Source organism: Dermacentor andersoni, chromosome 5 (genome assembly GCF_023375885.2).
Source record: "Dermacentor andersoni chromosome 5, qqDerAnde1_hic_scaffold, whole genome shotgun sequence".
NCBI classification, from domain to species: Eukaryota; Metazoa; Arthropoda; class Arachnida; order Ixodida; family Ixodidae; genus Dermacentor; species Dermacentor andersoni.
In genome coordinates this window covers 172,763,132-172,779,447 of record NC_092818.1, presented here as the reverse complement: position 1 = coordinate 172,779,447, position 16,316 = coordinate 172,763,132, and the positions used below count along the sequence as shown (strand labels likewise).

The 16,316-nt window shown below is 44.3% G+C and overlaps 1 protein-coding gene across 3 annotated transcripts in view; it reads right to left on the bottom strand.

The window, feature by feature from the left end:
• The window catches only part of LOC126531628 (kin of IRRE-like protein 2), a 378,799-nt gene that overhangs the window by 39,807 nt on the left and 322,676 nt on the right, over window positions 1–16,316 (bottom strand). For all 3 annotated transcript variants that reach the window (XM_055071310.2, XM_050179244.3, XM_055071311.2), the window contains 2 exons: window positions 14,711–15,022; window positions 11,062–11,409 (listed from right to left, as the gene is read on the bottom strand). In XM_055071310.2, coding sequence (XP_054927285.1) covers window positions 11,062–11,409; window positions 14,711–15,022 — 660 coding nt within the window. The remainder of the gene's footprint in view (window positions 1–11,061; window positions 11,410–14,710; window positions 15,023–16,316) is intronic.

Sequence of the window (16,316 nt, the reverse complement as noted above, 5' to 3'; positions counted from 1 at the left end):
AGAGACATTCGAAAACGCTCTGAAGGCCTGTCGGGTACACGTATTAGGCATATTGGTGCTCGTACTGCGACAGGAAATACCGGGTACACGCGTGTATAATTAAGGAGTACATACTGTGTCCCGCGGCAATAGCCCCTTCCCACGCTTGTTAATGCTTCACTGCAATACTTTTGTGTATGTTTCACCAAGTAACATTCGTGGAGAGAGGTGAAGCTAACTTTCGGAAACCGGCATTCTGCAATTCGTTGTGCTTTCCAAGCTTCTAAGCCAATCGCGAGGATCGCAAAGGCGGAGTCCGTGCCATGGCTGCCAGCAGCGAATTATTTCAATAAAAAACACGGTACCCAACGGCAAGAAGCTTCATAGCGAACGTCGAAGCAGCTAGGCCTAGCGTTGCCGCAGTGGTGGCTACGGCTGCCAGCGGATCTGCGTGCGAGAGCGCCGGTTTGAAGCGGCGAGGTAATCAAAATGACAGCAGTGGTGGCTTTAATTAATGCCATTTTGGACCTGGCCTCACGGCAAAACGTCCAGGAAATCGGACGGCGAAGAGTTCTTGCGTCCGAAATTTCAGACGTTCTGATACATTGACTCTAAGGGGTACGTGGTGGCGCCGCGAAGACGTCCAAATTATCGGGAATCCGGAAAGTCGGTCGTTGACTGTACACTGGAAACTCCTCCAGCCGACAACAGGTCGTCAAAAACGATCCATTACGATTCCTGTCTGTTACTCGAGCCAGCATTACCGCGACTTTCAACCCTTTCAATAAAATTACAGCTAATTTTCCCTGATAGAGGCAAAACTTCCCTGAGTTTTCCCTGAGTTTTTCCAGACTACTTAAGATCCCTGAGAATTCCCGGTTTTCCCGGTTTTCCCAGTTGGTAGACACCCTGCTCAAGCATCGTGCCATAAGCCAAAGCACCTTGAACATGTTCAGAAGTAACATTGCTTTCGTCGGACTCCTTGCTGGCTATATGTGTTAGTTCGAGAAAAAAGGAAACCCTTCCTTCGAAGGTTTTTGAGCTGGGTGATTTGACAAGGTGCCATAGTGAAAAAAGAGTGCGAACGAAACAGGGACTCAAAAAAAAAAAAGAACGACTACATGAGTGCTTACTTGCAACTAGGTTTCCTTACTTATATTATTAGTAATGAAATATTCACAGAATATATACTAACGTGATAGTCCGAGAAAACAGATCAGATTGAAGCTTAACAACGATGAGGAACTATTCAGCAAAGACAAAGAGTTGTCAAGAGAGCAAATTCCTTATGACACTTTTTCCTTCTCTACGCTCATGTCGCGATCGTGCTCTTTTTCACTATGGCGCCCTTCATTAGAAAAAAAAATGCAGTCACTTTTTGAAAATCGCTCAAGGAGCTGTCTAACTATGATGCAGCATTTTTCTCGCGAAGAGCAGGACAATGTAAATGCAGGATAAGCTGAATGCACGCATAATATGCATAAGTATCAGGTATTTAGGAGACCAGGATGCATGCACATTCCCCAGCACGCAGTGCATATTTGCATATCTTCACCAACTAAACTGATCGCAATGTGCAGCTGGTACTGGCCATCTTTCGTTTTCCCATAAAATCAGATTTGCTCTCTGGTTTGGTTTTTGGCCGTATGTTTGGTCCCATGCTTCTACGAAAAACGAAAGGAAGAGTTGCGCGCTACAAAGATTTCGTGGCCGTCATGCAGAAAAATGCCCGTTGCGCCTTGTTCGTGGGCGCGCGACAATGGGGAAATACAGAAAGAGGATCTTCTTTCCGCTGTGCTGCCGCGAATCAACCCTGGGGCGCGTGCGATATGGAGCTCCCGTTTCCGTGTAAGGCCCGCGGAAATGCGCATATGCGACACCCTGGACGCTTTTGCGTTTCGCGAGACAAGTTGCCTTCTTCAGGGCGACTTGTCTCTCACATTTCTCTCGTAACCAAAGAAAGACTGAGCGTCTGACTAGAGCCGAGATAAGGTGGAACTGCTCGCGTATGTAGTCACCCGCCCTCCCTCCTTCCCCCCTCCAAAGAAGTATCCTATGACATCGGGCCTTTGCGTATCGTACACACATAAATAATCATGGGATAAATGCAGGTAAACACGACAAACCGTTTCACTTAAGTGCGAATGAATGACAAGGAGCCCTTGGTTCTCTTCTGCGTCTTCTGCTTACCAAATGATACGCGCAATACACACAGTTCGTGGGTAAGGGAGCTTCCAAAAGTGCTCTGGCCGAAGTTGGTGAAAGAGAAGGATGACGGACATCCCCGACGTTCCTTTTTCCCAGTGATCATCGCCACTGTTTTTCTCCCCGCTCGGCCTCGTCACCGAGACTGCTACACGCACTCATGAGGCCCCAACCCGCGCCAGTTACTTAATTACGAGCAAAATGTTCGGACGTTGCCTATAGGCTTGCCTTAGCACTGAGAACAACAAGTAGAATCTGATGTCCGTAGAGTGAAACGCATTGGTAGCTCACGATCCACTCTGCGAAACTCAGCGTTGCATAAGAAGTAGTTTACAAGCAAGAAGGTGTTGCAAGAAATAATATCTAGAAGAAAGAATTCGTTTTCATTTCAATAAACTACTGCAAGCAACTTGTCCCATGCTTTACTGTGGTTCACGCAGATGCCGGTGGCAGATCACAAGGACAAGTGTAATTAGCCGAGGTTTTCTGCGCTGCGAATAGGTAAGTTTTATAAAAGAAATACCCTATTAACGTTACGTATTTTATATGCAAGAAGCGAGGAGTAGGGATGGTACATCAGATAAAAAATAGCTTTAGAGCAACAATGATATTTTCGCGACATTAGATCCCGCTGATTAATTACTCCACATTCAGATAGCGTATTGCAAAGAAGGCATAGTTTAGAAAGCTACTACATTAATATTAAAATTATATTTGTGGATTATTGTTGTACTGCAATTGGAGTAAGTAGAAAAATTGAGAAGAAAATCTGTTTACAAAGTATACCTCTTACTGACAAGATTTCATAACTGATACACCATTTCTGCAAGTTCATGATGAAACAACTTGAAACCATGGTTGACCGTAATCTGAAGCTTTAACGAAATTCTCCTTAAGATTTCACGCAAACTCACAGAAGGTGTTCTCTGCGTAACAAACCACTATAGTATACAAAAGAAAAGGGATTTCTGTGAATCAACAATTTCGGTAATGTGTAAAGGCAAATTACGACCTTGCAATGGCTAAGCAATTGCAACATGGCGCGACCTCGACATTGCCGAAGTGCAGGCTTCGTTCAAGTTGCTCCTCGCAGAAATTATGTTCTCATGAAAATAAATACGCTTAACATCTTTTCTGATATAAATGTCTTCTTTGAGCATAACATGCGACACACTAGCATTGTTGGAGCAGTTACTGTGTCATGTAAATCACCGTTACTACACTACAGCTCTCACTAGGAATCTATCCTTTACTTTAATCCAGAGAAACACATCAAAACAACATACGCTAGAAAGAAATTTTAGAATAAATACAATATTAGACGAATGAAGGGGAGTGGCGATAACTTCCCTAAACCATTCATTCATTTATTTCATACGGAGACCATGTATTCTCCGTCAGAAGTTTCAAGCGAAAAACAAGCATTCGCATTGTCTTGAAAGGACTTGTTTTCTGAGGGCATCAAAAGATTTTAAGATCTACAGCGGTCGGAACCTCTCGTTGACTCGCTCGCGTGATTAACCTCCTGCTACTGTTTCAAAATGTTTCGTTTTAGCGGGACATTGTTAGAAATGGCAGGTAGCTTTAACCAGGCTTGCCCCCATAATAACGTACTCTTTTCAACAGGAGAAACGTCGCACCGAGGAAAGTTAAATTGCGACTAGGCAGAAACCCAAAGTAAAAATTTCCTTTTGATGCCCATCAAGACGCTAAGAAAAAATAAAGTCCGCATGAAGCAGAATTACCAGCTACATGTCCCATCTTAATGAGCTTGTACATAACCGTCAGCAAGTTTCTCCCGCTGCACTGCAATAATATTCATGGCAAAAAGAAAAGAAAAGAGAAAAATCCTGCTCATAAGAAAGGATAGGAAGAAGACAAATAGAAACGGGCATGGACGTATGATCTTGGTAACAACAGAGGAACAGTGCCCTGTGCGCAGGTCTTGCGAGTGACAAGTGCACGAGCGAGAGCAAAACAAAGGTGGCGAAATAAAAGCAAGAATCAAGAAAATAAATATTATTTGCCGCGTGTAGGAGAGAAACGCGACGCTCACGCGTCAGCTAAAGTATAGCGAGCGTGGAGGCGTCAGCCTGGGAGCGCCTGCGTTTCGGGGAAACATCATTAATTAGGCGGCGCCAAGCGAAGTACCGTTGAAGCCAGCAAGTCCAGCAAAATAAACGAGATGCTCTCATCTTGCGTCCTGTCAACAAGCCGCAATCTCTTCTCTTATGCGCGCACGCGGGCCTCCAGGACAATGAGTGAGACGAGGAAGGTTCAGAAGAGTGAACCGAGAACGAGAAAAGCAGCGCGCGTTCTGCCCTAGCATACTAAGGCAAGTCCTTGATTCCTTCCAAAGCTTCCCCACGAGGCTTCGTTTGTGACAATGGAACGCCGTCGCATTACGATATACTCATAGTTTAGCGCGGCTGCGAAACTAGCCGTGATGCGGTTGTAAGTAAGGCGAGGCTTGGTCTCCGCTCTTCAGAAACATACTCCCGAAAATTGTGTGCGTGCGCTATGAGATGGTAGACATATTCACCTATGTTTCTTTCCTATGCCAAGGTAACGACAGATGCAGAGCTAGTGACAGCATGGTTACGATTGCGTGACAAAAAAGGAATTATGTGATTGGAACGACAAAACATGGTGTGACGATTACGACATTACAACGATAGAATGACGACGAGTGTATGACGACGACTGTATCACAAGGACGGTATGGCAAGGATCGGATGACGAAGCTTGAGCTACGACGACGGCATGACGAGAATCGGATGACGAAGCTGGAATGACGACGGCGAAACGGCCACGACAGCATCACAACGACGGCATGACAACGAATGCTTGAACCGGGATGTATGACGATGGTGCAATGACGATTCTGAAATGATGATAATAATATAACGACGAAGGCATGAGGGCAATGGGAACATGGCGACTGAATGACGACAATGACGTGGAATGGCATGACGGTAAGTGTATAACGAGAATGGGATGGTGGAAACTCGAATGATGAAGACGGAACGACCACGACGACCACACGACGATATTATGACAACGAATGCGTGTCGACGACTGTATGACGACGATGAAATGGCCACGATAGCACGCCAAGCGCGTCGCATCAATGATTAGAGTACGACAGTATGATTACGGTGGAACAACGAAGAAGGAATGACGTTGATGGAAAGAGGACAGGTGCAATCGGTACGTTTCGCCACCCGTGATATACTGTCGCGAATCGAGCTTTGCATCCCGTCGTGGAAAGTTCCTCTCTTTGTGATGAAAACGCATGAGGCGTCACGTGCACTTCTGCCAATGGAAGCAGCTTCTAGTTCTTCATTCGCCATTTCCGTTCACATTTCTCGCTGCCGACTGCCCCAATGGCACGAAACTGAACCAAGAGCTCAGAAAAGCTGACACTTTAAAACCGCTGCGAGAACACGCGTGTGAAAAAGATTTGTCATCTGTTATGCGCTGTCCACTCGTGTGTGCGGGCGCGTGTGCGTGTGTGCATGTGCATGTGCGCGTGCATGTGCGTGCGTGTGTGTCGGCGTAGGTGTGTGGGTTACTGGAGCCCGCGCATGCATCAAGAATTTTAAGTAAGAGCAATCAATGAAATTTATCAGCCCCGTGTGGGGTCGTAAAAATAAAAAAAATATAGAGATGCTATCATTGCAAATACTTGTAGCTATGTTGCCTGGCCAGGATAACAAGCCCTTGTTATCCTGAAATGAACAGCGTAGCAGACAATTCTGGAGCTTTTAGAAAGCTTTGTGCACTTGATGATATTATCGTCAATTTCACCACTTCTCGCAGTTATGATGCGCTGGCATACCGCGCAGTCAACGCTCACGCGATGTCATTAAAAAGTCGGAGGTTCAGTGCCAACCTGGTACCGAATCCCCGTGGAGCTAGCACGTCAGTTTTGCGCCACACAATAACCGTAGTCCTATCAGGCGCTAAATTCGTACCGTAGCGCATTTGTTTTGCCAGCCAAAGCAAGAAAACACTTGCCTCAAGATTAGAAAGCAGCCCACGCACAGCTTCAGTGTCGACGTAATGTGACGCCACCATCGAAACTATATTTTCGAAAGACGTTCCACGTTGTCAAAAGCTTAATACCCAGTAGCAAACGAAGTCCACTTATAATATGACGAAACAGCAGCCACGGGAAATTGAAGCAGGATCAGCTGAAGCTACGCGACAGGCATGGCGAGCTACGATACAAATGACATTCAACGCGCAAGGGAAACAAAGAGACAAGGCAAAGTGAATCTGTAAAGAAATATGCGGACTTGGTAATAAGAGCAGAAGTGCACGTGCTTTCCAGCAGAATGTAAGAAGAGCAGGCGTATCGCGAAACCACACCCCCACACAGCAGAGGAGAGGTAAGCACAGAAGTTAGCGAAGCAACCGACAAAAGGAGAGACGAACAAAGGAATAATACGGAGTTGCGAGCACGCGTAATCAAGACAACCATGTTCCTTTTTTTTCCCCTACTGGCAGCGGGAAATTGAACCAGCCGCCATAATACCGCGTCTGGTTTCTTTTTTCCAGTCTCCTTTCGGACATTGTCTGTGATTGCACACGGCGCAGAGTATGACCATTCTGCACCCGTCATCTTGTCTGTTTCTTGATTTCGTGCTCATAAAAAGCACCTCCTGCTTATTGCACATAGGCACCAACTGTTGTGCACCGAAGGTAGCTATGACGCCGGTAGTGTTCCTACACGGACTCCCATGTTAGGCATAGACATGACTGGACTATTGGATTTCACGTACCGAAGTTGCACATTGGGCTATGTTAGACGGCCAAGGTAAAGGCTCTGGATTGAATTTACCCATCAAGAATTCACTATTATGCAACCAAGGCACGCTACGCAGGTGTTTATTTATTCAGCCTTCATCACAATGCGGCCGCCGTACCGGTGAATTCAACCTGTGATCCTTCTCAACAGCAAAACCCCTTAGCTAATGAGCCACCATAGCGGGTGACCAGACAGGGACTCTGCTGAAATTCAGCACCATTCTCTGTTTTCCTCAATCATCTCTATTTCTGCCTTGTAATTTTGTTTCACGCGTTTCTTTCTGAGAATTATTTCCAGATCTCGCTAAAAGCAGTTTTGTCAGCGTCTTTAAGGGATCTTTTATGGAGATGAATCATCTTTTTCTCGCTTTGCCGTAATATATTATCTCAGTGGGAACACCTTAGACTTCTGTCCACCAAAGGACCAGGCAGGATTTCGTAAAGGCTACTGAACAATAGACCATAATCACACTATTATTCAGGTGATAGAGCAATGTGCGGTATATAACTAAGAATTATATATAACTTTCATTGATTACGAGAAAGTGTTTGATTCAGTCGAAACCTCACCAGTCATGCAGGCATTACGGAATCAGGGTTAGACGAGCCTTATGTAAAAATACTGAAAGATATATATATCGGCTCCACAGCCACCGTAGTCCTCCATAAAGAAAGCAACAAAATCCCAATAAAGAAAGACGTCAGGCATGGAGATACGATCTCTCCAATGCTATTCACAGCGTGCTTACAGGAGGTATTCAGAGACCTGGATTGGGAAGAATTGGGGATAAGAGTTAATGGAGAATACCTTAGTAACTTGCAATTCGCCGATGATATTGCCTTGCTTAGTAAAACTCAGGGAACCAATTGCAATGCATGCTCACTGACCTGGAGAGGCAAAGCAGAAGGGTGGGTTTAAAAATTAATCTGCGAAAAACTAAAGTAATGTTTAACAGTCTCGGAAGACAACAGCAGTTTGCGATAGGTAGCGAGGCACTGAAAGTGGTAAAGGAATACATCTACTTAGGTAGTGACGGCGGATCCGGATCATGAGACTGAAATAATCAAAAGAATAAGAATGGGCTGGGGTGCGTTTGGCAGGCATTCTCAGATCATGAACAGCAGGTTGCCATTATCCCTCAAAAGAAAAGTGTATAACAGCTGTGTCTTACCGGTACTCACCTACGGGACAGAAACCTCGAGGCTTACGAAAAGGGTTCTATATAAATTGAAGACGACGCAACCAGCTATGGAAAGAAGAATGATGGGTGTAACGTTAAGGGATAAGAAAAGAGCAGATTGGGTGAGGGAACAAACGCTAGTTAATGACAACTTAGTAGAAATCAACAAAAAGAAATGGGCATGGGAGGACATGTGATTAGGAGGGAAGATAACCGATGATCATTGAGGGTTACGGACTGGATTCCAAGAGAACGAAAGCGTAGCAGGGGGCAGCATAAAGTTAGGTGGGTGGATGAGATTAAGAAGTTTGCAGGGACAACATAACCACAATTAGCACATGACCGGGGTAGTTGGGGAAGTATGGCAGAGGCATTTCCCTGCAGTGGGCGTAGCCAGGCTGATGATGATGATTATTATTATACAGTGCAGCAACTTCTTCCTATCCAACTGATGCGGGGACGGTTTCAATAAATCGAGAATGGCCAATAATGACATCGTAGTTCCCTGTTGAGCTCATGCATCAAGTTTGTGGTCATTGAAGAATGGTGGTAATAAATCACACGAAAGAAAAGTCGGTTCAAACGTCAGATATTGTAATAACCACAAAGTCTCTTCAAGAGATTGTGACGCTTCAGGTCTCAGCAACATCAAACATTTTGTCTAGTGTTGAGATTACTCAACGCAACTTGACGTTGTCACGTTTTTTATGTAGTCTACTAAGCGAAACGGCCTGTTTTGAAACGGACGCTTTAATGCACTATCCAAGTTACCTGACAGAACAACTTCCAGGCCCCCGTCCATCAGTGAATCAACCGTTAAGCTAGAAACCATGGGCCAAACTAAAAACCTAAAGGCGTTTGATTTCGCGTCCAGAAGTGACTCACAAAATATGTTTTTGTGAGTCATCGGTAAGCATTATTAGGCGTCGAAGTTATCTTTTTTTGTGCAGTAGGAAGCAATCTTGAACAGAGGAGAAGCACTACAACATAAAGCTATTCCGAACTTTTCCATTCCAGCTATGCAATCAGCCTTCTACGATTGGTCAAAAAATATTTGGGCTACCCCCTCTTCGCCTGTCGGTCACGCGACGTCACGAAAACCGCAATAGCTGACCATTTGATATGACGTGTATACACGGATTATGTATGAATAGGCCCTATAATAGAATAGAATAATTATTTCTGATTCAGCGCCTTTTCGCTATTATCCCTCTGCTATTGGTCAAAAGTTTTCGGGCTGCAGCCGCTTCACCTGTCTGCCACGCGACGTCACAAAACCACAAGAACTCACCGCGTTAAGTGATGTGTACGCGTTAGGGATGCATTCATATGCCGAACAACACTGATTTTTTTTTGTTTTCCGAATAGCCAGAGACCGCTCTGTTCTGAAAGGAATAGAATATGGCTGCTTCCGATTGCTCAGGCACTGGCTACTCGCACCTGCCAGAGAGCATGGGTTTATTTGCGTATAATAAAACCTTTTGCGTAGTCATATAACGTTACCGAGCCCCTTTTGTCACGTTTACGACATCCTTTTCTGAGGATCCACTTTAGCGGCATTCTTAACCTTCCGCTGCACGACACCTCGATTTTCGACCAGCCACCGCAAGCTAAGTACGGGAAAACGGACCAATCGCAGATGCCGGCGCCACCCTCCTCATCCGGTTATCTATTTTCACTGCGCCAGCTCGGCCCTACCGAAATCCTCTCCATTTGATCATGCTCCTCGCCTCTCTTAAGCAAATCAGATGAGAAAAACCACTCAATCCAGACAATTTTATTTGTTTGGAAAGCAAATACAAGTGACCTCCTATAAACGAGGATAGCGTTTGATTGGTTGCTCAGACAACGCTGTGGGTCACCGCCCAATGCTTGATTCGGCGGTTACGTAAATTTGACGTCAGGAGATTGGAATAAAAGTAGATTTGAATAGTTTTACTTTATAGGGCCCTAAGACTAGTAAAATCTTGTGCTAAGAAATTGTGGTCTCAACACGTGGGTATTCATATCTGTGAATGTTGATCGTTTATCACCAAAACATAAAACAAAACATAAAGCTACGCAACCAACTCAAAACCGCGCTAGATTTTCAGAAAGTACAAGAAAGAAATTTTTGAATCGAATGGCTGCTCTGTTGAGGAAAAATGAGCTTAATTGTAAAATTCAATTTTTTTTCAGCACGTAGTAGTCAACTTAGGGTTTTGGCTAGAAAATAAATAAAGACTGATCTAGTTCGTCAAATGACACTGACTTTTCTATACCTGCTAAATAAGTACTGCCGAAATCTGTAATGAGGAGGTAGATTTACACAAAACAAATTTCCATCGACCTGACATAACAAGAAGGTACAAATCAAAGCTATGCGGGTTTCTCAGAAAAGAAGAAGCTTCACAGTTGAAAGAAAAGTACAAAAGAGTAAAGCTTTAATTCCCCTAAGAAGAATTTCGTCAAATTCTTTTCTTTCGTCAAATGTGAAATGTTCTTGCTGACTGTGCATTTCCTTTGTAGCTTTATGCTAGTGTCGCGTTGATGACAATTCTCTCTTTAGTGACAAGTGAATATAATTACGGGAAGTCTTACTGGGCTTTGCACTTTTCAGAAACACTAAAAAAGTTATGAGTCATTCTTTCGTGCACTCGTCATGAAAGGACATAACAACACGTCACCAAAGTAAACAGAACGCACTCAAACACATTCCCGAAATATACTTTTTTTTTTTACCTATGGCTCACTCCGACTCACCAAGATTCTACTCAGCCGGGCTCCCTCGGAATAAGACTCAAGGATCGGCCTCACTCTCAGTGAAACTGGGCAAGTCGACTCGTGAGTGAGCTTGGCGACCTGTGGACACTACTTCAATAAGTGGGAGAGAAGATGCACTCACACATGACGTCAAGAATGACGCTGGCGTCCCGGTGTCCCGGCCCACCGGACGGGTCCTCGTAGGCGCCGTGGTAGGCGACGCAGCGCAGCTCCCGGCCGTTGTGTTCCTTAACGAAGGTGTAGTCCAGCACGGACAGGGCCTGCCACGTGCCACGCTTCTCCACATCCGTCTGGTTGGTCTGGTTGGCGAGGGTGGTCACATCCTGGCCGTCCAGCTGCCAGCGAAGCGACGCTGGCGGGTTCCCCTTGCGCGAGACGCACTGGAACCTCCGCAGGTCGCCCGCCTTGGTCTTGAACTGCCCGGTCAGCGGCTGGGTGCCTTCCTCTAGCCGCGGAGGGTGCGGCTTCTCTGTAATTCGAGAGGCATGCGGCTTGAGTGTTGTACGAGAGACCGTTCAAATATGGAATATAAGCGTTCACTCAGAAAAGAATATCATTTTGATACTCAGTTGCGACTCATATTGTAGCTTTTGTGTCTTGACAGTGTTTACGTTAAGATGAAGACGCGTGAACACTTTCACCTTGTGCCTCTCACCGCTTGCATGATGTTACCTGAAAGTGGATGCACAAAGAAATAAAATTCAAACTGAACTAATCTGAACCTCCTGCCCGCACTGTGGATGCTGCTAAATAACTCATTGGATTCGACTCAATGTAGCTTTTCTTTTTGGTTAAAAAAATTATTCCATTTTCTTATGGTCTTTGGAAGGCAACTAATATTCGATGACAATCAGTTTTCCATCCTGGTGATAAAGGAGGAAGATATATTCTACAGTCCATCTATTGACAAATGGCGAATAGATTGCAAAAAAATTCAATATTTTATTGCCATTGTTATTTTAATCCAGGTTTAAGATTCCTGGGGTCGCTGAAAAAAAAAAAAGCAACGCCTTTTACGACAGCATAAAGGTACCAGAAAGAGCGCAAAGCGAGAAGCCAGGTCTAAATAAATATGGCCAGGGATTTCAAATGGTCAATGTGCTACTGCGCGACTTAGCCATTGTTGCGTCTTCACCAGATTTCCTAAATATTGTTAAACGATGCCGATGCGCCAGAACAGTTCAAATTTTGCCCCATAATATGTAAATGCAAGTTTGATATGACTTTGACTGGTCCTGACTTCATTTTTCCAAAATAATTCATGCCTATGATGGCATAAATGCTCATGTTGTGCTAAAAAAACCTGAAAAGGAACCGTACACAGCATTATTATGCTCATCATATATCTATGGGGAGGTAGTAATGTTTGATATCAGTGAAAGCAGACTTAAGGAAGTTGTAATGCAAAGTCTATCGCAATTTTTCTGATTATCTTATTTACTTGAGAAAGAAGAATTGGCTCAAGTTTCAAGTTTCGACTCCTTAAAAAACGAACGCGTGCTAGGCAATGGTGATTTATTTTGAAATGAGGGGCTTAATAGTGATAATATCAAACTATCGACTAAAAGTTTGTTGGTTAGAGGTAGCAGGCCTTGGGATCCAATCGATAAAATATGTGCCCAGTAGCTACAGGTCCTGTTTCAATTGATTTGAAGAATTACATCACATTGGAACATTCCCTGTCGTGCATAGCAACGCTTTCCGATCACGAACTTGTCGAGCAGCTTTAGAAATATCTACTTTCAATAGGGCTAATTTTCACAACGATCTTATCGGCAAGAAAGCGCGGCGCTCAGAATGAGCAACATGAAATGGCATGTTGCTGGCTAAACTGAAGAATCTTGTACAAGAGGGCGTATGGGGGCAGGAAGGAGATAGAACATGTTCATAATTATTGTCTCAGTTGTACACACACTAAGACAAAGCCCATCGAACACCTCAGGAAACGCGTTCTCCATGTTTGCAAATGTAAAATCCGTGTAACACTTGAAAAAGTGGGCGCTTTTCCTTTGCCTTCCACGGCTTAACGCGGACGCAAAGCCGCCGTTTTGACGCAGCTCAGAAGGAGACGTGAGCTCCAGAAGTGAATAGCAAATTCCTTTCATGTTGATTGCTTGTTGGACTTTTGCACGCTGCAGTCCTTTAGTTCTACGAAAGGGTTCCTAATTATTCCGCATGACTTGGTTCTCTTCACAATCTTGCCCTGAATGGTTTTCCTGCTGAAGAGCATTCTGTAAGGAACCCGTCATGCGAGTTCGTAACTGAACGCACTCCTGTAGACTTGATATTTATTATATCTATACAACTACACCATAGTTTTCTAATTTGGGCCAAGAACAATATGCGGATTCAGCGTAAGCAGTAACTTGACTAAGAATAAGTTCTTCGGTAGTACCCCGAAATTTGATAAATTTTTTCATCTTTCAAAATCTGGTCCATCACACAGTTGTAGTTGCTTTTCAGTATCGTCCTGTAATGTTCTTCCTCAAACAAAAATTATGGGAACAGCCGAACACACAAATATCCTACAACACAAGTCTGAGATGAACTACTAATACATCACCTCCTTCAAGCAGGAAGAGTTTAGTGCAGGGCAGCCAACCGGCACCACCTCTGGTTAACCTCCCTCCCTTTCTCTGTACTTATTTCTCTCACTCTAGAGAAACATGTACTGAAGGTATTAATGTCTTTCTACAGGCAATGATTCTTTAGCGGCTCTGCACAGTGATAATTATGCTATGAATAACCAACCAGTTATTCATTAGTGCGTATTCATTCATGTTTTACTAATTCATGTTTTACACCATCTCCATTCATGGGCTGCACATTAAACGGCGTCATTATTTCCGCTGCACTATCTGAAAAATGGATTGGTTCGGCTGGTATTCTTTAGGTATTTTGGTAGGGGTACTCCCAGTGTTTTGCTTCCCTTGACCTTTTAGCAAATATTTGAAAGAATTCATGATTTCCTGCACTGGCGGTAGCCTTTGAAGCACTGCCTTCCATCTGTGTCATCCACACATATGAATACATTTAGTATCGTAAGAAAAACAAATCTCGTCCACAAGACTATGAGGTATGCTCCGACCTTATTTTCGCACTGCTTTGCTTTTGCTTATTTAGTCAATGGTGCAGCGAATAAACATAAAAGATGCATGAAATTTAACTGGTAAACTGTACGGTTGATAAACATGAACATTGCACGAGGCTTCCCGCTGATAGGAGGGAAGTAAACGCAATAGCATGCATCGCCTTTAGCTGTACGCGTGCAATAAACAGCGCTTGAATAAAGCTTTGCTTCACATAGACTTGAACATGTACTATGGTGCTCAGTATAAGTTACAACATACGCATACACCCGTTACTTCTTTCATTATTCTAATAGTGTCAGTTTTCTTGTTAATAGGGTGATACCAGTAATCGGAATGATGGTAAACAACATTTTGGGTGTGTAGTCGCTGTCATCCTGCCATCCGGACACTGTATAGCAGCATGTCAGCTCTTAGACACACACAAAAAAAAAAACAGATTCTGGTGTTGCAACTCATATTGAGTGTAATAGCACGTATGTGCATTCTTTTTCTTTCATACATTTGTGACAGTGCTGTGTTATGTTTTCTTGTATAGTGAGCAGTATTCAGCATTACTTGATGGAGTAATCAAAAATAAGGAACAAATTAAAGAACGATGCTTCAGGAACCCTTTTAAAAGGACCAAGCGTTGGTCATAAATTTATCAGAACAAGTCAGGTAAAGGCACTGAATTCTTACCTCTCACAACGAGCTTCGCGACATTAGAGTTGAGGGGCGCATCCTGCAGGGAGGCCCTGGTGACCTGGCACTGCCAGGAGCCGTCGTCCTCGTCCAAGTTGACTTTGCGGATGAGCACCGAGCAGTCGCCGTCCTGCGGCTCTCGCTCGAAGTCGTACTTGTCCGGGATCTTACCCACAGCGTAGCCATTCTTAAGCCACACACACTCGCCTCGTCGATTTCGCACCTGGCACTGCAACCGCACTTCGGTTCCAGGGTTTACCTCTGCGTCCGATGGTGTTTTCTCGAACTCTTGCACGCCAGATACCAGACCTGGAGGAAAAGCAAAATAGAAAAAGAGACCCGACTGTATTAATGGAGAGTAAGGTGAAAAAGCTGCATGTTTAGAGGTGGCACGACTGCTCTCTCAGAGATGGCCTGTAAAAAGGCCTTAAGTAAGGGACTGGTGGACAGATCTTCATATAAAAATAGGATTTCATTTTATACTTTCTGAGTGAAATGCTGTAAACTTACCGTGAAATATGGTAAGTAAATACAAAGTTCTACGACAACAAAGTGAATATTCTTGACCACATAGCCTAAACATCCTCACTTCTCAAACACAAGACATAGACGCTTGAGGATAGATTATAGCAACCTTACATTAAATTTTTATTAAGTCGCTATCTTGTGTCTAGCTTTCAGCATGTGTTTTCGCAAGAGTATGGTAAGGTGCAGCACAGGCTTTGCGCGACAAGAAAGACTTCGCATTCCTAAAGCTCCCCAGTGTTTCTTTATTTTCAAAATCAGTTTTGTACCGGTCTCTCCATCGGCCCCTTATCGCAGTAACACGTAATATTTGCTGACGGGGACATAAGAGGGCAACTTCTGCCGTAAAGCAGGTGCCTAAATCTCCCGGTTCAAGACACTATGCAGCATCGGCTCAGTGCCAGCACACGACCTTCTTGAAAGGAAAAATTGTCATCCACCCGACTGTAGCCCAACGCCACAAAGGAAACCCATAAAGGTTTCTCATGAAGAAAGCGTCGCAGTTGAAGGAAAATTTATCCTAGTCCGGGATTCGAACAGGGGACAAACACATTGCCGAGGCGGCTGCTCTACCATCTTAGCTAACCAAAGGCTAGCAGATCGAAGAGCGATGGTGAATTAATCAACAACTCGAAGCAGTGGAAGACTGAATATGGCAAATCAGTTCTGCGGCAGCCTGCAAGATGGAGGGAAACTTCATGAAAGGGGAAATTGTCATCCACCCGACTGTGGGGCGTTCTTGAAACGCTAGCAAAAGAAGTTACAATAAGTGGACAAACGATGTCGTAAACATCTATAAAATTATGCGATACCTACGCTAGGGAACGAGACACTAGACAGGCCACACGAAGGAGGACTCGATAGCATACCATTTTAAAATTAAATTAATAAAATTCTGGAATTTTACGTGCCAGAAGCACGAGCTGATTATGAGGCACGCCGTAGTGGGGGACTCCAGGTAAATTTTGACCCTCGAGGGATCTGTAACGTACACTCAATACACGGAACGCGCGTTCTTGCATTTCGCCCCCATTGAAATGTGGCCGCCACCGCCGGCATTTGATCGCGCGACCTCGTG